This window comes from Rhinatrema bivittatum, chromosome 1, assembly GCF_901001135.1.
Source record: "Rhinatrema bivittatum chromosome 1, aRhiBiv1.1, whole genome shotgun sequence".
Taxonomy (NCBI): Eukaryota; Metazoa; Chordata; class Amphibia; order Gymnophiona; family Rhinatrematidae; genus Rhinatrema; species Rhinatrema bivittatum.
In genome coordinates, this window is record NC_042615.1 from 342,284,428 (window position 1) to 342,311,281 (window position 26,854).

General features: G+C 44.4%; 1 protein-coding gene across 3 annotated transcripts in view; it reads right to left on the reverse strand.

Annotated features, from left to right (window-relative positions):
- The window catches only part of AFF1 (AF4/FMR2 family member 1), a 377,818-nt gene that overhangs the window by 124,657 nt on the left and 226,307 nt on the right, over positions 1 to 26,854 (reverse strand). For all 3 annotated transcript variants that reach the window (XM_029599151.1, XM_029599161.1, XM_029599173.1), the window contains 4 exons: positions 7,654 to 7,698; positions 6,447 to 6,533; positions 5,920 to 5,956; positions 4,990 to 5,032 (listed from right to left, as the gene is read on the reverse strand). In XM_029599151.1, coding sequence (XP_029455011.1) covers positions 4,990 to 5,032; positions 5,920 to 5,956; positions 6,447 to 6,533; positions 7,654 to 7,698 — 212 coding nt within the window. The remainder of the gene's footprint in view (positions 1 to 4,989; positions 5,033 to 5,919; positions 5,957 to 6,446; positions 6,534 to 7,653; positions 7,699 to 26,854) is intronic.

Sequence of the window (26,854 nt, forward strand, 5' to 3'; positions counted from 1 at the left end):
AGAGCAGAGACAGACCCTCACCAAATACAGAATACAAAATAAAGGAGCACAAATTAGACAAAAACTGAAATGGAAACCCCAAGAAGCCAGACTCTGTGTATTAATAATGGAAAAACAGAACCATCATTCCTCATAAAACAAATAAAATCAAGAAACATAAAGCATCAGTTATAATAGTAAAACCATACTAATAAAAGAATATTTTAAAACTACTGATAGAATTTCTATTCATTAAAATCATATACATTTTTTACAATTTCCTAAACACCAATAAAATATTTCAAAACAGCACATATATCAAATAACACCCAATAATTAAAACTAATAAGGATTTTAAAAAGCCCCTGCTGTCCATACGTGGGAGCTCTTGATTTCCAGTCACCCTGATATTGTCAAGGATTAGGAGGTTATCCTCTCTCTCTCACACATACTCACATTTCCATTCTCTCTCACACATATACTGTCACATACATACACATTCATGCTCTTATACCCACCATAACCTCTCGCTGTCACAGACACTGAGACACTCTCTCTCCCTCCACACACACACCCCCACACAAACTCTTACTCCCCTGGATTTTCTCATACATACTCTGTCTGGCTCCCTCACATACACACAAACACACACACCCAGGCAAGCTCCCAGTCATTCTCACACACTGAAACTGACCCCCAGGCAGGCTTCCATTCAATTTCACACCACTCCCTCAGGCATGCACACATTCATTCTCTCACACACAGACCCCCAGGCAGGCACCAATTCATTCTCACACACACATACACCACACACAGGCCGGCACCTATTCTCACACATACAAACCCCAGGAAGACACCCATACATTCTCATACACAGACACACCCTCAGGCAGGCACACACTAAAGGCAAACCCCCTCTCTTTCTTTTGCCAGCAACCTCAGAGCCTCTCTCATTCCTCTGCTGCCACTGTCACTGCTGCCGCATGGCTATTGGGGAGGCGCTGATTGCTGCTATTGGCACTGAAGCCCATTCTGCTGCCTCCTCTGTGCAGGACCCGTGGGTTTCCACTTCCTCCATGTTGATCTCGTACATTGTGAAATCAGCATAGAGAAAGTGCTACTCTTGCACATTACCAAAGATTACATGTGCCAATCAGTAAAAAGTAATTTATTTCTTTTTTTTTTACCTTTGCTGTCTGATCTTAGTTTTCTAATCGGTTGGTCACAGGCTTTTTTGTTCCACCTCCCCTTTCTTATTTTTTTGCCAATTCCTTTCATATTGTCTTTTTTTCTATTTCTTTTCTCTCCATCTATCTTCTTCCCTCAAACATTCAGTCAGGTTCTCATTCTCACATACTTTCTCTCTCTCACACACTCACAGGCTCTCTCATACAATCATTCATACAGTCTCTCTCTTGCACATGCTGTCTGACTCTCACACACCCAGGCTCTCTCTCACACCCACATGTTGTCTTGCTAAAGCACAGGCTCTCACTGTCACATGCTCTCTCTCATACAATCATTCATAGTCTCTCTCTTGCACATGCTGTCTGACTCTCACACACCCAGGCTCTCTCTCACTCCCACATGCTGTCTTGCTCAAGCACAGACGCTCACTGTCACATGCTCTCTCTCATACAATCATTCATACACACAGGCTCTCACTGTCACATGCTGTCTCACACACACACACACACACAGGCTCTCTCACATGCTGTCTCTGCAAACATTCAGGTCCTCACTCCCACACACAATCTCTCAACTCACCTCATACACACACACAATCTCTCAACTCAGCTCACAGACGCACACAATCGCTCAACTCACCTCACAGATGCACACAATCGCTCAACTCACCTCACACACGCACTCTACGGGCCCTCAGCCGCTCTCTTACCTCTGGGCCTCCTCTTCACGGGTCGCTGCAGGATGGGCTCTGCAGCGGCCCTGATCTTCTCGGGCCAATCGCGGCGGCGACCCTGCTACCGGGCCTCCTCCTCCTCTTCTCTCCCCGCTGCCACAACGCTGCTGCTCCTCTTCTGGACGCGGCTGACGCTCTTCCCCCTTTCTGCCCGTGCGGCTCCAGCAACATTTTTCTTCCGGGGCCGCATGGGCAGGAAGGAGGAGGAGCACCTGCACGTCTCGACGTGACCTTTTTCTTCTTCGGGCTGTGGTGAGGTGAGCTCCACCACGGCCTTGCCGATCTTCCTGCCAGCGATATTTTACTGCTCAGCCGCCAGTGGGATGAGCTCCACTGGCGGCTGCATTGCCTCCCACTTGCCGGTGTGTCACGTGCACCGGGCTTGCGCGACACAACGGCACACCTCAGGCGACACACCAAAGTGTCGCGACACACACTTTGGAAAGCTCTGCACTAATGAATCTACCCCTGTCATCAGCTTGCCCTCTCTTCCCACAGGTTGTCATCCATCGTTGGCCTGGGGCCCAAAGGAAAATGTTGTTGCCAACCACAGCCAAAGGGATGTTTGGAGGAGGAGGAGCTGTTTGAAGGGGGAAATCAGATACAGAAAGGATTTGAGGGTCAGATCAGGTGGAAAGTGATTAGCTGTGGAGGGTGAGAGATGGGAAATGAGAGAATGTTGACTGGGGGAGGGGGGGAATGTGAGAAAGGATCAGCTTGGAGGGTGTGAGAGAAGGGTTGGAGGGGAAGACATGAAAGAGGGAACGAGGAGCAAGATGGAAATGACAAAGGATTAGTTGAAGGTTATAAGAAGGGCTACGGGGAGAGATTATCAGCTGGTGGGATGTGAAAAGGACTGAAATAGGCGAGCGGAGCTGAAATTTGTAAGATGGGATCAGCTGGAGGGGTGGAGGTTGAGAGAGGGGGGGGGGGTCCACTGGAGAGTAAGAGAGGACATGGAGGTCAAGGGAAAGGATTAACTGGAGAAAATGAAGGCTGAAAGAGGGAATCTGATGGAGTGCAGGGAGAGAGAGAGAGAGAGAGAGAGAGAGAGAGAGTCTGGGGATTGTTGGAGAGGGTCCGCCCTCCTAATTTGTTATGGTCATCCTGTGGGGGTTCTGTGAATTTAAGTGTTAAAATAGGCCACATTAGCTAAAGGTTTGGGCAGCCCTGCCCTATGGTGATTAGTAAGGACAAAAATCGTAGTTCAGACCCAGCCAGCCATTTCAGAGATTACCTTCAACCAGTGCAATATGAAATTCTTTTCATTTAGACATTTATATATTTGAGACTTTTTGCAGATTTCCTCCAAACATCAGATGACGCATTTATCACTGACATGATTTCTGAAACATATTTATATTATACATATAAAAAAATATATGACACCCCCCCCCCACTATTTAAAATATAATGTCCAATTATGTGTTTTTACAGGATTGGTCTAAGAGGGGTAGTGGTAGAGGTCATAACCTCAGGGGGGGGTTCTATGGGCCTGAAAGTTAATTGGTTGGGAGGAAGGAGGTATGGCTGAAGGTTCACCTAGGTCAGTGGTTCCCAGACAGTCAGGCGATCGGTAACAAATATTCTTGAGAAAGTGTAATGCACTGCCTTCACTGCATGCAACTTTCTCTCATGCACATTCTTTGTATGTCTGTCCGAAAACCTGACCAACGAGTCCCTCAGGACAGGCTTGAGAACCACTGACTAGAGTGCCTAATTGCCTTTGTATTAACCTCGCTCATAGCCAGCCCACATACAGGCCAATGCAGTATATTGCACTCAGGGTAGAGCCCTGGGCCACACTCTATTGGACACGTGGTTTGTACGCGCTAAAATAACCCCAATGCCATTCGGAGATTAGTGCTTCTAAAATGTATGTCCATCCAAGCACATAGCTAATAGGGCTCATTACAAGCAAATTCCACATAGATGAGGCTATTAGCTATTACCCCATGATGCCAAAAATTGCCACGCAGCCAAGGCACCCACTTTAAAGCAGCAAATTTAATGCCTGCCCAGGAGCTACCATTAAAGCTCCCGGGCTTCTCGTAAAAAATAAAAATCCTCCTTTTCTGTAGTTCCTCAGAAAGCAGCATGTCCAAGGTCTGGCCCAAATGAAACCTCTGCAGGCAGTAAGTGAAGGAGTGAATAAATCAATATTAAGCGTCAGGCACTTATTAATTTATTCACGCCTTCACTTACTGCTGATTGGTCCGTTTGCTGTCAAGTCAGTGAAGAACCAATCCCCTTTTCAGAAGGCTGTCCTGAAAGGGGATTGGTTCTTTCACTGACAAGTGTCAGAGGAGGTGAGGGAGGATGGTGGACAATATGGTAGGGAAAAGTAAAAGCGAGATCCATCCAGAAACGTTTGCCAGGGCCTAAGTGGTTAAGGCAGCGCTGAGCAGTTTTACAGCTAATTTAGCAAAGAGAGGGACTATAAACCTGGGGAAAGGGATGGGATGCATCATTTGGCATTTTCGATAAATAAGATTTGAAAATTAGCTTCTGAAACAATTTTCCATGCAATATCCAAATATTTCACAAAGTTCAACAGTTCTTTTCTTCCACACTGCCAGTTTCAAACGCTGCTTAAAGTCACAAATAACAACATTAGGCTTTCAAGGCGAAAACGCGGACATCTGGTAAAATGCTAGTATTTCTTCAGCTAGTCAGAATCTTCCTGTGGGTCATGGAGAGTCTGACGTTTCACAATGACACCCAAACACTAAAGAGAACTTCTCTCAGCTGTTGACAAAGTCAGCATGGGGGCCCTCCCTTTCCCAGTTACAGGAAACCACCGCCAAGAGAAATCTCATTTAAATACACATTTTTTTAAAATAATGCTTTTCTTCCCCCAAGGTCCCTCTCACTGCTACCAAGTGGGAGTAAGTTTCTTACCAGGAGGGGGGGGTCACAGACCCTGGAACCTATGCTCATATAAATTGCAAGCAGGGGCACAAGAATGAGAATGAATTAAAACAAGCTGAGAGCCAGGCGCCTGCAATTTTGGGGACTGCCTCCCCCCCTCCCCCCACAATAAAACACCCATTCAAACAGCTTATCCGAAAAGGAACCAAGTTACTTACTGCTGAGAGTTAGGCAAGGTCTTTGAAGTTGTGTCATACTGCTCTGTACATAAAAAGATAAAAAGAGAATGGGGTTGGCCTTAGTGTACTGGGAGAAATAAGTGCCAAGATGGTTTTTTTTGGTTTTTTTTTAAAGCAGCAGTGCCAGCGAAATAAAATTTAAAATTTGTATTTCCCATATAACTGTTGCCAGATAACACAATCATTAAGAAACTGCTTTTTCACTCAGACTTCTTACATTTTTTCAGCACACTGGCATTTATAGCTTTAGAAAGCCCTCCCTCCAGGTTTAGATACATCAGTTTTCGCAGACCTCTGTCAACTGGGCACTGCTGCGGTGCTGAAGATCACCAAGACCCACAGAGGTGCATAGCCCTGGCCCTCGGAGGAGGGCCGCACGCAGCTCTGGTTTTCCGAAGAACCAAATTATTCAAATTAACCTGGTTCTCAGACTGAACAACGCAAATATGTATATATTTTGCTATGGCTGGATGCTTCTGTTTAAAAATCATTTAATTCTCAAAGTCAGTTGTCGCTATTATGGGGCTTTACAGCAGAGGCAACACAACCTGGGACTTCCAGATCCACAAACCGGACCCAGTGTTCAGAATGTTTGCAATGAGTATTCATCAAGCACCACGACCAATCCCCCCCCAACCTCCTCAAAACCAGCCAAAGAAAAAAAAATATACAGAACAAACAAAACGATAGCCATATAAAATCTAGGAAAGTGACAGAGCTAAGATACAGACAGGATGACATTCTGGAGATTTTAGCTGCCGAGCTAAATAGGCTGAGCACAAGGAACGACTGGCATCTACCACAACACACAGCCAACGGGGCCAGTTTATTTTACTACCTTGAAAGCACTGAAATGGTGACAAAGCTAAACTAACTGGGAGCAGCTCTCGGACACAAGCTGTAACTTACTCTGGTTTTGGGTAACAGATGAAATGTGCTGGGGCTCCTAAAAGGAATAAAAAAAAAAATACACACACATATAGATATATATACATACAGATTTCAATTGCAACGAAAAGCTACATTCTCTTTCAGGCTCAGCCCAGGGAAATCTTCACTTAAGCTGAATCACAAAAAAAAGGTGGGGCACTTCTAGGAAATTAACTGTTGGAATAATCTAGATTTCCCCCCCACCCCCACCCCCTGATTTTACTAACAGAAAAACCATATAGCTGGGAACAGAAAATGATACCCTCTAGAGTGGGTAACTGCTAGCCGGGGGACCCGATTCAAGGCACCATGCCTGGCAGATATTCACCCTCTACACAGGCGACGCACCAGAGCTTTAATTTGGGTCAAGAAAACTTGAGGTAAGGAAATTAATTACTAATCGGATCAAGCTATGCAGACCTTGAAGCAGCTTAACAGTAGATAGGACTGGACAGACAAAAAAAAAAAAAAGTAATACAATTGTATTAATAAAGCCTACCATGTACCTTTGTTGGGAAGGGAAATTTGGAAGGCTCAGCTGTGCTAGGTGTGTGGATGGCAGTCAAGGGAGGTGGCCATGAATGGGTCATTTCCTGAGAACAATCAACCAGACAAAAAATAAATAAATAAAAAAAATATATATATATAAAGTTCAGGTCATAAGAAGTTTTTAATTCCACCACAGAACGGAACACCATAATAAAAGCCAAGAAACAGCTCAAGCTACGACTTTTCTGCTGCCATTTAAACCTTTTACGTGCACTGGGTGGCTGCTCATGCCCCCGAAGGGAGGGCGGGGGAGTATAAACGGGGGGGCCAAAAATCCAGCAAATTGTTTAAGAACCAAGAAGCTGCTGTGGTTTCTTCTGAGTTTTGACGTATATATTTTTTTCTTTCTAAGGGCAGCAGGGTTATTCAATCTTCAACCAGCCAGGGCTCTTTTCCACATTAAAACTATGCACGCAAAAACCCATACGTGAGCATTAGACTTACTGCAAGGGCGCAATGGTATCCCAGCACTTGATTTACCCTTAACGTGCAACCCACAGCAGTGAAAAGCGTGTGCTTTTGTCTGTAAGTCCGAGGACAGTCCTACTGGGTCATTAGATTGAGAACCTGTAGTGCATGCGTGTGTGAGTGGGGCAGTGGGTGACTGCCTCGACACCTAAGCCCCCCTACCTCCCCTTTGGGACACAGAGCTGGACTCTGCCAAAGCTGAGAAGTATTAAACTGCCCATAAATAATACAAATCAATGCAAATGTATACATTTAAAAAAATAGGTAGTTACGCACATACGTCTATATATTCTCTATACATACAGACCCAGATATACAGTGAAATTTCAAGTCCAAATGTACTAGAATCAAAAAGAAAACATTTACGCTGGTCAGACTTGATACTTCTCCCCTCCCAAGTTCCTCCCTCACATCTACATACACTGCTGGTAATGCAGGAGTAGCAGGGGGGGGGGGGAGGAGAGGAGAGGTATGTATGGAGGGTGCATAAGTGGGCATTCTTCAGCCACTCTTCCTCCTCTCCCCAGAGCCAAACTGGGGCAAGAGAAGTCTTCACCAGGATTCACAAAGGCATGGACGCAAAGCAGGTTTGGGAGGGGTAGCCTTCCGAAGCACAGTGAGACAGGGTGTAATGTCCAACTCATCCCATCAAGGGCACATCCAGCAATGAATAGGAGGCAAAGCAAGTGCACTCACCTTCAAAATTTCTTCAACACAATGGACTTCATTGGAGAAGCTTTGCTGTAACAAAAATAAAAAAAATAAAAAATTAGCAACTACAAAAATTCTCTGGCTGAAAAAACAGAGAAGAAAATGCCAATGAGAGATTTGCAAGCAGCATAAACACTGATGATCTAAACACTCAAAAAATGATCATATATTCATTATAGAAGTCCAATCTAAATGTTTATCCACATGCTCTGTATCAAGCAATCTTATCCCTGGGTCTCTCCATATCAAGTGGACGAGGAGTCCACGCTCAACCTCCTCCAAATCGAACTGAATTTTGCACGGATGTTCTCTAGGGTCTCAAACAAAACTGTACTAAGTTTTTCACCTGGATCTCCATTGGTTGGAGAGCTAGAGGCAGTTGAATGGAGGTCACCTCTGAGTACATGCTCTGCGCAACCTAAAATGGACATTTTTGTCTGGGTGCTGCAGCCCAACACCTCTCAGGGGCCTGAAATGTTGCGGATTAGTACAACCTCTGCTGGTAAGTCCCAGAACACGAGCTTGCCTCCCTTATTATGGACCAGCAAAGTATGTGAAAAATTACACAAAAGAAATTTAACACCTAATTTGACTCCTCATGGCTCCTTCGATTCAGGCCATAATTGGATCAGTCGTCATGGTCCATATTGTTACATCTTTGATTTTTACTAGGAGGCTTTGCAGCCAACTGGAAGCAAAGATATAATTACATAAAGACATGTCGTCACCTTTTTATGCAATTTTCACCATTTTTTGGGTGCAAATATCTCTACTGTGTAGTTTTTAATTTTTTTTCTAATGTAATTTGATAGGGCACCTTTTTGCTATAAAAATCACCCTGTTTTGTCTTGAAACCAAGCTTGCTTTGGTCAGAATTACAGTCCCAAAGACAAGCATGATTTGCATGAGTGAATGCACTATGTTAGAAATAGCCATCTTGGGCACCCAACTGTGAAACATGCAAATGAGCTAGAGATGTGAAATTTTACAGTGCAGCTCAGTTTACTATGCTTTCCACACCTTTAGCTTTTAACTCATTTTTTAGACGTATTTTCAAAAATTGATCAAAGTCAGTGCAAAACTTTGTATGCTGACTAGTTACCTTGCATTGGTCATTGGTGGCTGAACCACTGCCAGCTCAGCACAATTGACAACCCCATTTCCTAAGGGTCACTCCAGATACGGTCCCAGTCACAGGTTTCCAAGCTTTTATTTAAGCACAAAAGAAAAGGCAAGACACTACATATTAGAATTGCTTAAGCTGCAAATTTCACAAAAATTCCCTTAGTCTTTTTTCCTGCCTTGCACATGCATTTGCATATCCCATCGATGCGTGACAGTGTGAATAAATGTGTTGCCTGCCTGATAAGGTTATGGGTGCTCTCAGAGGTGGTTCTAGAATGAGGTAGGGTGAGGCCGCAGCCTCAGGCAGAAAATTTTGGAGCTGCAAAAAGTGCCCCCTAAATGCCCAGCGGTTGTCTCACCTTGCTTCTAAGAGGGTGCTAAAATGGTCAGAAAATGAGAAAGCTGCAGGCCACCATCAGAGGCCAGGCCAGCAGCGAGAGAGAGAGAGAGCACCTGCTTGGTGAGAGAGAGAGAAGGAATGTATGTGTGAGAGTGAACAGAAGCCTGCTTGTATGTGTGTGTGTGAGAAGGAGCCTGCTTGTCTGAGTATGTGTGAGAGAGAGAAGGAGCTTGCTTGTGTGTGAGAGAGTGTGAGTACACGAGAAAGAGAGAGGAGGAGCCTGTTTTGTGTGTCAGAGTGGGAGTGAGAAGAAATCTGCTTGTGTGTGAAAGAGAGAGATAGAGGGAGGTTGTTTATGTATGTGTGTGAGGAAGGTGAAAGCTTGCATATCTTCCTTCTCCTGCTAATCCAAGCCTATTTTAGGATGACGAAGTCAAAAATTCCCAGGTATGGAGAGCATGGGATTATTTTTATCCTTACTAGTTTTAATTATTGGGTATAATTTGATGTGTCTCCCAAACAAAACAATTTGAAAACTTTTTTAATTCTGAGTTTTTATTTATTGGATATTCTATTCATCTATTGTTTTTAAATATTTATTTTTTTTAAAGTATGGTTTTACTATTACATTTTGTTTTTTTGATGTTTTATGAGGAACAGTAATGTTTTTGTTTTTTGTATAAGGTGTCTAAAAGCTTGTTGCTGTTTCCAGTTCAGTTTTTGTCTGCGCATTTCTGTTTATACTTTATGATCTCTTTTTATTCTGTATTTGGTGAGGGTTTTTCTGTGTTCTGCCTGTCTCAGACAGAGGGGAAGTATTCTGTTATGGTGTTGCTGTGTAGGGATCTATAGCAGCTTGGCTTGTGTTTTCTTAAAAGGAAGTGTATTGATTTTTTAGGGCTTGTAGTGTTGTCTTTTCATAAGTAGGGTTGCTACTTTTGAGTATTGGCAGTTAGTGCTGTTTTTGTATGGGAGGTTTACTATATTGTAATTTATTTTCCTCATGGCTTTGAGGGCTAAGCCCACACTCACTATGCATTAAAATAGGCCTTATACCATGAGTTCCAAGTGTCATTTTTAAATTTTTGCAGGGTTTTCTGGTTGGCACACAGAAATCCATGCAAGTATAAGTATACAGATTGTGATGATTTTGGAAGATTGTACTTTGTCTTTTTTTATGTTAAATTTTATTACAAGTGCATAATTTTTAATTGAGTGCATATGTATATACAGTGGGGCTGGGGGATGCAAGACTGTAAGCTTTGCCTAAGCTGCCTAATACTCTGGCACCAGTCCTGGCTGCCCTAGCTCCACACTGCGGGACAGCAGAATTTGATTTGGAACTATTTTGTTATGGTCCAGGCTCTTCTCAGTCTTGGCTGCAGCTGTGATGGCTCATAGTGTTGGCTTAATTTTCTTTTTCTTAAGTCCTGAAGAAAGCAGGCAGAATGGGATCAATTCTAGTCCTCACTTCCCCAGAAGTATGTAGGTAGAGTAGAGCCTAGAGAAACAAAAGCAACAGGCTGCAGCACACAATCCGTGAGAATTGCTGGAGTAGGGAAGGCCCTGCCAGAAAGGGAGAGGATGGGCAATGTTAGTGAGACTTCTTTCTGAAGTGGCTAGGCTGAGTTTTGAGGGGCAGCTGGCTGTGGAAATGGTGAGTCTTCTGGAGAGTGAGTGTGCCAAGAAGGGGTGAGAATGGGAAAGGGAAAAGGCTGCTGCAGGTTGAGGAAGAGCTGGCAACAAGCATCAACTTTTACATAATGAGGCAGCAATGCTGCGGCAGGGGTTCAGTCACTGAGCACAGGAGAAGCAGCACCACAGCAAATGCATGTGTATGAGTCACTGGCTGGCAGTGTGGTTGTCTTATTACTTGGCAGATGGATCAAGAGCTGATTGGTTGGGAAACAACTAACACCAGATCAGGAATCTAGGGTATATGAGATGTAGCCAAATATATATGTGTGTGTGTATATATGTGTGTATGTGTGTGTGTATATGTGTATGTGTGTGTGTATATGTGTATGTGTGTATATATATGTGTGTGTGTATATGTGTATGTGTGTATATGTGTGTGTGTGTGTGTATATGTGTGTGTGTGTGTATATATGTGTGTGTGTGTATATGTGTATGTATATATATGTGTATGTGTATATATATGTGTGTGTGTGTATATATATGTGTGTGTGTGTGTGTATGTGTGTGTCTCTCTCTGGGTGTGTGTGTGTCTCTCTGTGTGTGTGTCTCTCTGTGTCTGTGTGTGTGTCTCTGTGTGTGTGCTGTCTCTGTGTGTGTGTGTCTCTGTGTCTGTGTGTCTCTCTCTGTGTGTGTCTCTGTGTCTGTGTGTCTCTGTGTGTGTGTGTCTCTGTGTCTGTGTGTGTGTGTCTCTGTGTGTGTCTCTCTCTGTGTGTGTGTGTCTCTGTGTCTGTCTCTCTCTCTGTGTCTGTGTGTGTGTCTCTCTCTGTGTGTGTGTGTGTCTGTGTGTGTGTGTCTCTCTCTGTGTGTGTGTGTGTCTCTGTGTGTGTGGGTCTCTCTGTGTCTGTGTGTGTGGGTCATCTCTGTGTCTGTGTGTGTGTGTGTCTCTGATGTCTGTGTGTGTCTCTCTCTGTGTGTCTGTGGTGTGTGTGTGTCTCTCTGTGTCTGTGTGTGTCTCTCTTGTGTGTCTGTGTGTGTGTGTGTCTCTCTGTGTATGTGTGTGTGTGTGTATATATATGTGTGTGTGTTGGGGGGTCCCCAATCGATTATATGGATGGAAGGGGGTCTGCAGCTCAGTTTCCTCATCCCTGGTCTAGAATATGCTCTTCTTAGTTTGTTAGGAAAAATATGAAATTTGGAGATTTTTTTGGTTTCAGTTCTGCCAGCCTCCAAGTGTTCCTTTCAATGATTAGCTTGATGTGCTTTTGGGAGCTGCTGAAGCACACAATGCACAGAAAGTGCATGAGTGAGTCAGATATCTTGTGGGCCAGTTTTGAAAAATATCCCCCGGGCTGATATTTGCCTGCAATCTGCCCCTGAAAATCAATCTCGTGAAAGAAGAGGCCATAGGGCCGCTGGCAGCTCCCATTCCACCAGTGGCTGAAGATTGAATGAGACTACGGGGCTGGCGGCAGCTCAAGATTGGAAGAAGCCGCTGGTGGCTCGAAATAGGAAGAGGCTGCAGGGCCGCCAGAGGCTCCCATTCCGCCAGCAGCCGAAGACTGAATGAGAGCATGGGGTCGCCGCCGGCTCAAGATTAGAAGAGGCCACAGGTGGCTGAAGATTGAATGAGGTCCATGGGGATACCTGGGAACTCTGAATTTGGCCCAGAGACTCCGGAATTCTGCTGAAATTACCGCGCCTCCGGGCCAACATCCAAAAACTCCAGGTGCGCCTTCCTGTAGAAGCAGGCCCCAGAAAATGACTGCAGGAGCCGCGCAAGTAGGAAGCGCATCAATCCCGAGCGGGCAGGAAATAGGAGGCACGTCGGCCCTGTACCAAGGTTGGTCAGCATCTGAGGCCATGGTTCAACCAATTAGCCCTCTAAGTTGTCCAAAGAAATGGCCCTGTAGCAGGGCTGCCACAGATCCCATCCCTTGGCAGCCCAGAAGAGGAGGCCCAGCAACAGGGTTGCTGCGGACCAGACCTAGAGGCGAGGGGGAGGCTGGGGCCCAATGGGTGTATGCGAAAGAGAATGCTTGTGTGTGAAAGGCTCATGTATGTGTGTGTTTGGAAAAGGGTCAGAGGGGGGCAGGCAGGTGCCATCTCATCCCTTGCCTCAGGCAGCAGATTGTCTTGAGCCACCCTGGGTGATCTTCTGAAATCCATGAACGTTAATATTTTCCTGCCCTTCAAGTATCCAGCTTCCAACGTGGTCAGTATTTAGCTTACATCTATGATAATTCCTGGTAGATTGATCATATATGCAAAGTCATTTTACTGGACGCCGCACAGACACACCTGTTGGGTTCCAGAACAGCACACTATTGCTACCCTTGATGTACCCATAACAACCAACAGGAAGGCGATACATTTATTCACAAGCCACTTTGTCACGCATTGATGAGACATGCAAAAGCATGTGCAAGGCAGGAAAAAAGACTAAGTAAATTTTTGTGAAATCTTCAGTTTAAGCAATTCTCGTATGTAGTGTCTTGCCTTTTCTTATTTTGTTCTTAAATAAAAGCTTGGAAACCTATGGCTGGTACCTTGTCTGGCTGTCTGGAGTGGCCCTTAGGCGATGGGGTTGTCAATTTTGCTGAATTGGCAGTGGCTCAGCCACCACTGACTAATGCAAGGTAACTAATATGCATACAAACTTTTGCACTGACTTTGATGACTTAATTTATGAAAATAGGTCTAAACAAATGTGTGTCAAAAGCTAAAAGTGTGGTAAGCACAGTAAACAGCTGCATTGTAAAATTTCATGTCTAGCTCATTTCCATGTTTCACAGTTGGGTACCATAGTGCATTCACGCATGCAAATGATGCTTTTCTTTAGGACTGTAATTCCGACCAAAGCAAGGCTGGATCCAAGATGAAATAGGTTGACTTTTGTAGCAAAAATGGTGCTCCATCAAATGACATTAGAAAGAAAAAAATGAAGAACTATACAGTAGAGATATCTGCACCCAAAAAACAGCAAAAATTTGCTTAAAAAGGTGACGTCTTTATGTAACTATATCTTTGCTTCCAGTTGGCTGCAAATCCTCTTAGTGAAAATCCTAGATATAACATCATGGACCATGATTACCGATCCAGTTATGGCCTAAATCGAAGTATACATCAGGAGCAATGAGAAGTCAAAGTAGGCCTTAAATTTATTTGGTAAAATTTTTCACATAATTTGCTAGACCATAAAAAGGGTGGCAAGCTCATGTTATGTTCCCAACTTTGCATAGGAAGTTAGCACCAGAGTTTGTAATAATCCACAAACTTTCAGGCCCCTAACAGAGGTTGTTTGTCTGCAGTGCCTGGACAAAGTGGCCATTTTGTTTTGCGCAGAGCACAGGTCTCTAAGAGTGACCTTCATTCAGCTGCCTCCAGCTCTCAAACCAATAAGAGATGCATCCAAACAATTTTGCAGTTTTGTTTGAAGCCCTAGTGAACATCCATACAAAACTGTATTCAATTTAAAGGAGGTCGAGCATGGATGATTTCTAAATTGGTCCAATTGACATGGAATGTCTCTCCTCTTTTAGTACAGTCATGGCTTCTTATTCTGTAAAACTAAATAACTCCAAATCAGGGGGATAGACATGGTGCCCAAACTTGGATACTATACAGCAAAATACTGAATCTGGTACTAATATATAATATGGAGGACTCTGATATATAGACAAAAAATCAAAAGTATTCCTCCTCCCTCAGTTATTATATAATATTCTCACTAAACTACTTTTGTTCTGGCAGAAATTAAGCCCTCAGTAATGGACATAAAAAGGGGTTGAATTAGGACAAGTTTGAAAGTTGTAATGGTACCATTTATCAAGGCCAGGGTTGAAGCCTTTACAATTGGCATTACTGCTCACACGTTTCAAACTTGTGCTAATTCAAATTCTTTTGTGTCTGTTCTTTGCTCCGTAGTAAAATGTTCAATAAAAAAAAAAAATAAAAAAAAATTGTGTCAAAGTTGTGACCACAATTGTGCCTGACTCTAGCTGAGTTTCGACCTCAATTAGGGCTGCGTCAGGGGCTATAAAATATTAAACAATTAACTCATTTAAAATGTAACTAAAAAATATTAAAGAATATCACATACACAATCTGTACTTTTACAGTCATGATAAATTATCACAGTTTATACATCAAAAAATAAATTCAAATTAAGAGCCTCATTTTCTAAAGTATCGCAGGCCTGCGATACTTTAGAAAACTGCGGTAATGAGGGGCGGGGGGGCGGTCCTGCGCTAGCCGGCAGCAATCGCACCTCCGCGGTGCGATTGCTGCCGGCATCGCGCCCAATAACTACACCATAGAAGGTGTAGTTATTGGGCTCGAAATAGGCAGCGAAAAGGCTCCTTACCTTTTCGCTGTCTGCGCTTTCTTCGCAGGGTCAGCCCTGGTGATGCCCCGACTCCAACTCTTCCGGGGCCGATCCCGCCCTGATGACGCTAGCGCACGTTTGCGCTGATAGCGCAAATGTGCGCTAGCGTAAAATGAGGCCCTAAGTGATGATTTCAAAACGTAAAAGCAGTTCTTTTAATCATAAAATATTATATTGAAAATATTGTTCTGTTAACGAATACATAAATATGTATTTAAGATGTAATTAAATGCATACCTTTCTTTAAAAAAATAAAAATTAATAAAATGATAATTTTAATAGCTTTTGAAAAAAAAAAAGCTATTTAAAAAATGTTTTATAACATTTTCGTGCAATATTTAAACTTATGCATCTGACAATTTAGTACATGGATTGTTTCTATAGTCTTCTGTGTTTATAATTAAGGTGACATTTCATTTAGAGATCACAAGAAGAGAGTGAACGCTTTATTTTTTCCTTCAGGAACAATAATATTAGAATTTGGTCACTTTAGCAAGGTAATATTTTATCATTTTATTTTATTTATTTAATTAATTTATTTTTCTTTTCTCTTTTGTTTTTAAAGAAAGGCATGCATTTAATTACATTTTAAATACATATTTATGTTTTTATTAATTCATTAACAGTACGATATTTGTTTTCAATATGTAATATTGTTATGACTATAAGACAACTGCTTTTGCATTTTGAATTCACTTAATTTGAATCTTTTTGATGTATAAACTATGTGATAAATTACCATGACTGTAAAAGTACAGATTGTGCATTTTATTTTAGTCGGTGATATTCTTTAATATTTTTTAGTTATATTTTTAAATGAGTTGTTTAATATTTTACAGCCCCTGACGCAGCCCTAATTGAGGGCGAAACTCGGCCAAAGTCAGGCACAATTGTGGGCACAACTTTGACACAATTTTTCTTTTTTTTATTGAACATTTTAATAAAGAATTGTAAAGTTTTTGGTCATTTTCATCATTTGTTTGCCTCCTGGCTTTAATTTACCAGCTTCCCTGTTGTTTTCTTGGACCAGCCTTTGCTCTGTAATGTCTGCTTCAGTATCACTCCTTCTGTCCCCTACAACACAGGAGAAGTGACAGGAGAAGGGGAACAAGAAGGAAGGGGCTGGATTAGGGAGCAGAGTGCCTGTTTTCTTCTCTGTATGCTCCAGGTCCAACCCCTGCCCTATTTTTCCCTGCAGGCTGCCTGGAGGGGAGGTGCTGGAGTAGAACACCCCCTGCTGCTTTGCCTCTTAAACCTGAAAAGCAATATCAGAACTGCATTCCTGGCCATTCCCCCATAAATTAAGCCCTGACCCTAGGTCAACCGTACAGCCTTTGTACCCCCATACATTTAAAAAATATGTATTACAGATTTTACATGAAAAAGGATATTCAAGGTACAGTCTTCTGAGGCAACATGTATATTATATTTACATGCATTGATATACTGCCAACCAGAAAACCCTGCCTAAAAAAGACATTTGGAACAGAGATGATATTAACCCTATTGTTATACATGCTGGGTTTGGGCTTGGCCCTCAGAAAACCTTGAGTAAACTTAATTACATTATAGTAAATCTCCCATACCAAAATAGCACTAACTTCCAGCACTCAAACAGTAACAACCCTACCTATGAAAAGGCAACACTACAAATATTACACTAGGCCCTACAACACCAATACACCTATCAGGAAAACAGAACAGGTTAGGGCTCTACAGTATCCTATATAGAAACTACATGCTAATAGAATACCTCCCGGTCACATAAGCAGAGCACAGAAAGTCATTTCAACCAACAAAGAACAAAGAGACCATAGAGTATAGCAAATGTTGCTTACTTGTAACAGGTGTTCTCGCAGGACAGTAGGATGGTAGTCCTCACATATGGGTAACATCATCAGGATGGAGCCCAATCACGGAAAACTTCTGTCAAAGTTTCCAGAACTTTGACTGGCCCCACTGGGCATGCCCAGCATGGCACTAACCCTGCAGCCAGCAGGGGTCCCCCTTCAGTCTTATTTGAAAGCTACAGGCAGTGCTGAAAAATAAAATAACAAAATGTTACAAACCCAACACTGCGGGACGGTGGGCGGGTTTCGTGAGGACTAACATCCTGCTGTCCTGTGAGAACACCTGTTACAGATAAGCAACATTTGCTTTCTCACAGGACAAGCAGGAAGGTAGTCCTCAGATATGGATGAGTACCGAGCTGAGGATGTCCGAACATGCTCCAAATGTTCCCAACGGCGTGCAACAGGCACAACAACTGGGGTGGAATTTGGTAGAGGGCAACCTGAACCCCACCGGGCAGGCAGAAGGGTGTTGGTACATCACGTTGGAAACAGGTTACGCAGGACAGACTGGCTGAAGATGGAATCTTGTCTTCCGGCTTTGTCCAAGCAATAGTGGGCTGCGAAGGTATGGAGAGAACTCCAGGTGGCAGCCCTGCAAATGTCAGGAAGTGGCACAGATCGTAGGTGTGCTACTGAAGTCGCCATGGCCCTCACAGAGTGTGCTTTAACACGGTCTTGAAAAGGAATGCCTGCTTGCTGATAGCAAAAGGATATGCAGTCCGCCAACCAGGAGGAGAGAGTCTGCTTACCTACAGGCTTCCCTAATTTGTTGGGGTAGAAAGAGACGAATAACTAAGTGCTCTTCCTGTGGGCAACTGTACAGTCTAGATAAAAAGCTAGAGCTCATTTACAGTCAAGGGTATGCAGAGCCTGTTTCCCTGGATTGGAATGGGGCCTGGGAAAGAAGGTAGGTAGTATGATGGATTAATGTGAAACTCCAAAACTACCTTAGGTAAAAACTTATGGTGAGTGCGGAGTACCGCCCAGTCCTGCAGGAGTTTAGTGTAAGGCGGATAGGTAACTAGGGCCTGTAACTCACTAACCCTGTGAGCTAAAGTGATAGCCAAAAGAAAAATCACTTTCCATGTGAGATATCGAAGTTCACAGGAGTGAAGAGGCTCGAATGGTGGTTTCATAAGCCGACCAAGAACCAGATTGAGGTCCCAAGAAGGGGCCGGAAGACGTAAAGGTGGCTTGATGTGGAGCAAGCCCTTTAGAAAGCATGTTACAAGGGGTTGTACTGATATAGGGATATCCGACACCTTTATGGAAGGCGGCTACCGCACTAACATGTATTCTGATGGAAGATGTCTTGAGACCCGACTGACAGATGCCAGAGATAGTCCAAAAACTGTGGGATTGGACAGGAAAAGGGATCAAGGGACTGAAGCACACCATGATGTGAACCTTTTCCATTTATAGGAGTAAGATTTTCACGTGGAAGGCTTCTGTGAAGCAATCAAGACATGGGAAACTGGGTCTGAAAGGTTAAGAAGTTGAAAGATTAACCTTTCAACATCCATGTCATCAGGGACAAGGCTTGAAGATTGGGATGGCGTAGGCTCCTATTGTTTTGAGTGATCAGAAGCGGGTCCTTTCCCAAGGGAATGTGCCTGCGGATGGAGAGATCCTGTAGTATTGGAAACTGCACTTGGCGTGGCCAGTGAGGTGCTATCAGGATCATGGTTACCCTGTCCTGACGTAGCTTCATGAGAGTATTCGAGAGAAGAGGAAGTGGAGGGAATGCATAAAGCAGACCAGTTGCCCATGAGAGAGAGAATGCATCTCTGGGGTGAGAGCCTTTGCTGCGAATGAGGGAGCAGTAATTGTCCACTTTGTGGTTCTGAGGGGACGTAAGAGATCTGTCTGAGGATGACCCCATTGTCGGAAAATGGAGTTTGCTACTGAGGGGTTGAGAGACCACTTGTGCGGTTGAAAGACGCGACTCAGTTTGTCTGCTAGAACATTGTCCATTCCCGGTAAGTAGGTGGCCTTGAGGTACATCGAGTGGGAGAGAGCTTCCACTCAAATCTGCGCAGCTTCCTAACACAGAAGGAAGGAGCCTGTGCCTCCCTGCTTGTTGATGTACCACATGGCCACCTGGTTGTCCATCTGAATCAGGATGACTTGGTTTGATAGGCGATCCTGAAAAGCCCTTAGAGAATATCGCATTGCTCGAAGCTCCAGGAAATTTATTTGGTGTTTGGCTTCTTCTGGAGACCAAAAACCCTGTGTCTGCAGGTCGGCCACGTGGGTTCCCCACCCGAGGTTGGAAGCATCGGTGGTAAGAATGAGTTGCGGATCTGGCACTTGAAAGGGCAATCCCTGGAGGAGATTGGTCTGATTTTTCCACCAAGCGAGAGACAGACTGAGTGAGTTGGTAATGTGGACAATGGTCGACAGAGGTTGAACAGCTTGAACCCATTGTGACCTCAGAGTCCAATGCATGAGTCTCATGGCCAAACAGGCCATTGGTGTGACATGGACTGAGGACGCCATGTGTCTGAGAAGGACGAGGAATTGACGAGCTGTTGCAGTAGTCTGAGACTGCAACTGGTGAGCGAGAGACACAAGAGTTAGCGTTCGTTGTTCAGGTAGAAAAGCTTTTGCCTGCAAGGTGTCCAAGTCTGCCCCAATGAACAACAAGGTTTGAGATGGGACTAAATAAGATTTTTCGCAATTGACGAGAAATCCTAGTGAAATTAGAGTGTGTAGAGTCAAATCGAGGGATGACCGAACAGTTTGCTGGGTTGGAGCCCTGATTAACCAGTCGTCCAGATAGGAGTAGACGTGAACACCTTCTTTCCTGAGGAAAGCTGCGACAACTACAAGACATTTGGTAAAGACTCGTGGTGCAGACGCTAGGCCGAACGGAAGCACTTGGTATTGATAGCGCTTGGGGCCTACTAAAAACCTTAGGTACTTGCGATGAGTTGGAGTTATTGCAATATGTGTGTATGCGTCCTGGAGGTCCAGAGAGCAGAGCCAGTCTTCTCTTTGTAGAAGAGGTAGAAGCAATCCCAAGCTTACCATGTTGAACTTTTCCCGCTGGAGGTACTTGTTGAGAGCACGTAGGTCGAGAATTGGACGAACATCCCCCGATTTTTTGGGGATCAGAAAGTATCAGGAATAGAACCCTAAGCCTTGCTGGGAGTGCGGAACGGGTTCTATTGCTCTTGACTGGAGAAGGAGGGAGACCTCTTGATCTAGAAGAATGGAGTGATCGGATGTTCTCCATGTCTGCAGAGGTGGGGAGTCCGGTGGTAGGGCGAGAAAGTTCAGATGGTAACCCTGAGCAATGATTGCCAATACCCATTGGTCGGTTGTAATTGACTGCCACATGTTGTAAAAGTGGCACAATCGGCCTCCCACTGGTATGTTTGAGAGAGGAATCTGGCTGCTGCTCTCCAAGCGGAAGTCAAAAACCTGAAGCAGGCCCTGGCTGGGGAGCTGCTTGTGGTTTTTGTTTTCGTGCTTGGCGAGGCTGAGGTTTTTGATAAGGTCTTGTAGTATGGGACCTTGCTGGCAGCGGATAGGCCTTCCTTGGATGGTAGAACGACTTCTTAGAGTCCTTCCTGAAGGGCTGTCTTGAGGAGAAGTCAGAAGGCATTGAAGAGAGCTGTTTGAGAGTCTCATGATGGTCCTTTAATTCAGCCACCATTCATTGAATCTGTTCACCAAACAGATTGTCTCCGACACATGGTAGGTTGTATAAACGGTCCTGCACTTCTGGGCGAAGGTCAGAAGATTTGAGCCAGGCCCACCATCTTGCCGAAATAGCCGCTGCAGACACTCTGGTAGAGGTGTCAAATATGTCATAAGATGTTCGAATCTCATGTTTGCCTGCCTCAAATCCCTTGTTTACAAGGGTTTGGAGCTGGTCTTGGAATTGTTCAGGTAGGGACTCAGAGAAGTCCTGTATCTGCTTAAAAATGAACCTATTATATTGGGTCATATAAAGCTGATAGGCAGCAATTCGGGAGATGAGCATGGCTCCTTGGAACACTCGTCAATCAATGTTGTCCAGGAACTTTTGTTCCTTAGCAGGCGGGGTAGATGAATGAGGCTTTGACCTTTTTGCTCTTTTTTGAGCAGACTACCACAACTGAGTGGAGGTCGAGCTGGGATTTTTGAAAGCCTGGGGCTGACTGAACTAAGTAAGTAGTGTCAGCCTTTCTGTGCACTGGAGCAATTGATCCAGGATTTTCCCAGTTCTTTTTGAGGAGATCAAGGAGGACTTGATGAATGGGAATAGAGGTGATCACCTTGGGGGCATCCAGGAATTGGAGTAACTCCATCATCTGGTGCCTGTCATCCTGTTCCATCTGAAGTTGAAAAGGAACCAACTCAGACATTTCCTTCACAAAATTAATGAATGAGAGGTCCTCTGGAGGAGAACGCTTTCTACTTTCAGTGGGAGAAGGTGGTGAAGGTAAATCATCAGTGTCTGTTGAGGTATCATCACCCCAAGTGTCATAAGGATCAGCAGACACTCCTGTAGGACGAGAAGGGGGTTGGATACCTGAAGGTCCCGGTCTAGGCTCCGAAAATATCGAAGGAATCGCCGGAGGCACAGATGGCATGGAAGGCATCGGTGCAGGCATCAATGGACGTATCGGCATCGATGGCTGAGGCAAAACTCCGGATGGAGGGATGCGGAACGGTGTTTCTCCTCCCGATGAAGCTGTCAATGGGGAGGGCATCGGAGCCATCGGAGACCCATGATACATCAGTGGAAGTGTGGCCATCAGCGCTTCCATTCTGGATAACAGCGGTGCCAGCGCTGCTGGAATCAGGTCGATGACAGGTTCCACAATCGGTGCCGGTGTCTGTGCTGGAGGAACCTGAAGACGTTGCATCGCCTTGTCTATGGCCTCCTGAACCAGCCGGTCCAGGTCTTCTCGGAGACCTGGAGCAAGCAGCCCCAGCTCTGGAACCGAAGAGGGAGGCAGAGGCATAGCCGGAGGGACCACCTTTACAGGCGGAATCACGGCTCCCAAAACACAATAGGGTGAATGTGGCCTCGATGATCCGGTCGCAGGAATGGTCGGTGCCTTTCTTGGAGGGGGCTTCTTTGACTTTGGCTCGGACGGTGGCGAGGTCGATGATTTCGCCCTCTTGATGGTCAGAGTCTTGCAATGTCCATGGTGATGTTTCTCCCTACGATCCCCTCGATCCTGAGGGGGAGTAGAGGGTGTCGATGGCCGTGAAGTCGTCGATGGCGGTCGGTCACCAGTTGATGCTGACGTGAAGTCGATGGTACTGGTTCCGACGACGTCGATGCAATGGACGGGAGTTGGGGTCTGAGCAAGGAAGAGGAGTTCCATCTTCTCCATTCTGGCTTTGCGACCTTTTGGTGTCATGAGGGCACATTTGGTGCAAGTCAGTCCATCATGCTCATGGCCTAAACACATTACACAGACTCCAAGGGGGTCTGTGATAGACATGGTGTGAGTACAGTCCGGGCACCGACGGAACCCCGACGCCATGGCCATTGAAAAAAATCGAGCCGCGGTATGGTCAACGGCCAGTAGGCCGCAAGGGCCAAACTCTATGGTAATCGATGGAAAATGGGTAAAAACTTACCGGACTACCGCGGCCAGAGAAAAGTTAGAGGAGGGACCCCCGTGGGGCAATTCAACTTTTAATAATTCCGTGAGGAAAATTCCTGTCAGGAACGTCTTCAAAGCTCCTTTACCGCGAGGCTACTGCTGTGCGGAAAAAAGAAGACTGAAGGGGGACCCCTGTTGGCTGCAGGGTTAGTGCCATGCTGGGCATGCCCAGTAGGGGCCAGTCAAAGTTCTGGAAACTTTGACAGAAGTTTTCCGTGATTGGGCTCCATCCTGATGATGTCACCCATATGTGAGGACTACCAGCCTGCTTGTCCTGTGAGAAAAATAGAAATGGGCAGACAAAAAGTGGAAGGTGTTTGTGCTGCTGTTACTGTGAGGTGACACCAGAATTTGAAAACATCTTTAGTATGATGAGCTGTAAGGGACACATCCAAGCTCCATTGTTTGGGGGAATTTCAGTGGATGCACAGAGTTACAGAACTAGAGGTGCAGGATTTATATTGACATTCTGTCCCTTCCTATAAATTCCAGTCTTCACTCTCATAGCCATATAGAATTAGTTGAATGAGGCTATCAAATAATTTTATAGTGTGAAACTGGCCAGCTTTTTAAAATTACGCAGAAGACCCTTTGGACTTTCTTATTAACACCAAATATTCAAAAGCTGTGCTCATCCCATCAAGCTCATATATCTCATTAAAGAGGTAAATTGAATAACACAATAACTTTGTTTTATTATTGTTACTCATAAATTATAACAACATTAATCTTGGAATATTATATATTTTTAATATAAATGAAAGATTTTCACAAGATAGGTTGTGTCGTGAAACATTTTATTATGTATATATTTAAGGAAACATACATAAATTGTCGAAATACATTTTGTTCGTTTAACCTTTAACCTCTGGTTTGCTAGTAGACTGAATTACTGTCCCGAAATTATGTTTGTCTAAAAAGTGTGTCACCAACATGAAAAGTTTGGAAAGCTCTGCTCTAGAGTATACAAGGTATAGTGACTTTTTCCGCTTTCTTTCTGGTTTTGCGACTTGATTTGTTTCAAGCTAACACTGTGCATCAAATGTACTAAAAGTTTTTTTCTCATAGAACAAAAACAGGGAAGAGACGAACATCTGTCCCAGTGAGAGGAAAACATTATTGTTAAGTCACATCAGGACCCACATATTAGTTCCTCATTACAATTTACTTATGGCAGGAGTTTTCTTTTTTTCTTTAAAATTTGCAACATACACAAACCATGAGAGTACAGAAGTCACTAGCCGCATGTGTCAGCAACATAAGTAAATTTACAAACCATTTCACAAAGTAATAAAAAAAAAACAAAAAAAAAAAAAACACAACCCTGCATGTCTTTCTCCCATTCTGAGGGAAGGGAACCAAAAAAAGGTGAAGAGAGTAACCTGACCTAACCCAAACACTGTACTTCCAAAGCCTTTGGGTTAGTTATTTGGAGTTACTTATGTTCTAGATGGTGTTATGCTGGTGCCTCTACACCTTATGTTAAACGGGTACTCCTGACTGAGAACCCGTTAAAATTTGGTGCCATGGTAAAAAGAAGGTGCTAGGGGAAACTGTGCAACTCCTCGGCATCGGGCGCCCAGGGAAGTTGGCTGTCAGCGTTTTGGGAAACGGACGCTCGATACGGGCATCCGTTTTCTCCCACCTCCAATATACAACCACAATATGCACGGCCTGCATTATTTATATCGTGAGAGTATATTAGGCGCCCAGAAATTTCATTTTTTTCGCAAACCATTAAAAAAAAAAAAAAAAAAAAAAAAGATTCCGCTTTCTTTGGTCCCTCTTACTTAGTATCTCGATGACACTAGGTAGGAGGGATCGCGGAAAGCAAGAATTGGGATTTTTTTTTTACAAGGTGCTGTCGCTGGCGTAAAATTTGCTGCATTGCGAGGGTGCACTGACCGTGCATGATATTTTTTTTTTTGCATCGCAGGGATTAGCTAATAGCCTCGTCTACATGTACTTTACATGTGATGAGCACTATGAACTCTGCGCTCAATTGGATGTGCGTTTTGGATGCGCTAAGCACCGTTTGACATCGGGGATTATGGACGCACATCCAATTGCGTGTTGAACCGTGCACTGGCTGCGGCGCACGGTATTACCCAGTTACCCAGTTTCTGTTTGTTGATGTTTATCCCTTGTATGCAGAGTTTACTGTTCTATGTAATGGCAGTGCCAAAAGTTCTGTATAATGACACTGTCAAAAAGTTTTAGTTATCTGTAAACCGATACGATGTGCAAACGGCTATCGGTATATAAAAACCTATAAATAAATAAATAAATTTACATCGGCTTGAAAGCCTGTAAGTTTCAGTCGCTCACATTCATAGCAGGGCCTTGCTAGGGTGTTCCCCAGGACTGGGCTGAGAATCCCTGAGCTAAAGGGCTGGCATGGGACAGAACCGCAGAAACAGTGCTCAGGCCTGGGGGAAGCTGTTCTGGTATCAGACTGCCATGAATTCTTCCCTCCCTGCCTTGAATTACAGCAGAACTGGTAGCTAGCTCGAAGCCATGGTGGCGGTGCTGGTGGTGGAAGAGGCAAGCAGAGATCAAATGAATTCTACAGCACTGTACAAAGTAGTAAATTTGACAAACCTGAGCTTCACAGTACTTATTTGCCAGCAGTTACTGCACACAGCCAGCCAGCATTAAATCATAGTTGCTTCCTAACAGATAAAATATGCCACAAGTTGGAACAAAAGCCTTAAACAGCTGATCAATCATAACAGCATTTTGGCCCACAGGCAAATGCCTCTGCTCCCTTCCCCCAGCTAAAAGCTACTTTTCCCTTTTTCGGCATCTGATTCTGGTTATAAAGGACATGCTGCCTGCAACTGAATGCAGTACCTCTCTAGCCCACATTTTGGAAAGAAAAAGCAATCCAGCTCATTAATGCTACTTGCTCAACCGCCACCTTGGCGAACACCAATTGCTCACGCTTTGGGACTGTCAAGAGGATTGAAGACCAGGACTTACAGCAAAAAAACATCTAGAGACACTGCGTGCGGCGACTGAAGTATACACTGGGGAAGGGAGAGGGACGTCAGAGGAGGCTATGGTTGAGCACCAGCTGAAGATAGATACAAAACATGGAGGAAAATGAGCTTGAACCAGCCAGCCGGCTAACTACAAAGCAAGGGGGAAATTAGGGGGTTTTGAAAACTGTTCCCCAAAAGAGCATTGAAATCCAGACCCTTAGTTATCGTTAGACGATTAGATTTAGCTACAAAAACAAGGGCATTTCTACAGGCATGGGAAGGTTGGGGTGTGTGCGTGTAGAATATAGGCATATTGTAAATTTTCGAACGCATGTATGCACTTTCCAGCACACAAGGTCCATCAGCAGATATAGCAGGGTCAAGATGTGCGGGTACTTTTATACCTGGGTACCTCTCAATGAATTTTCATAGAGAAATCACCGGAGTAATTTCTCTTTGAAACTTTACATCTATGCGGGTACAAAATAGCCACTTACCCTGCCACCATGGGTATCATAAAAATTGCCCCCATGATATCTAGATCAGAGAAGAGAAGGAGGGGGTAGGAATCGCTTGACTCTGTCCCATTTAACCTTCAGAACTCATTAACAGGGACATGAGCGTGTTGGGAAGCTTTTTGCTGTCAGTTTGATGGCAAAGCAGTGGAGACGTGGCGGTTAGGCTCCAGGCCTGATGTATCAAACCAAGTACAGCTGGCACATTTATTTTACATCGCTGAGAAGGCAGACCTGCATACCTGGGAACTCTGTGGATTTGGCCCGGAGACTCCGGAATTCTAAAAGAATCACTGGGTCTCCGGCCCAATACCGGAAATCTCCAGGTGCTGCAGCAAAACCAACCTGCTTGGACCCTAAAAGAAGAAAGGAACGTCACTGGTCTTGCGTGGCTGAAAAAGGAGGAACTAGACAGTGATTTCTACCATCTCCGCACCTTTTTAACTCTTAACTTTGCTTCCTCGTGCCTCCACCTGCTCCTGCACAGCCTGTTTCCTGTATCCAGCCACTTGCCCGCCCCATTCTGTTTGCCTTGGCCAATCGACATTGTGATTTCCTGCCCGTGCATCAAATGAGGAGTAAGAAACAGGCAGCGTCCACTTCTGCAGCACAGGAGGAGAAGGAAGAGGCTGCTGCTGCTCCGGGAGCCCAAAGGGGGAGGGGGGGGGGGTGGTGGAAAGAATGAATGAGCATGTCTGTGAGAGTGAGTGAGTGTGTATTTGTGTAGGAAGAAGA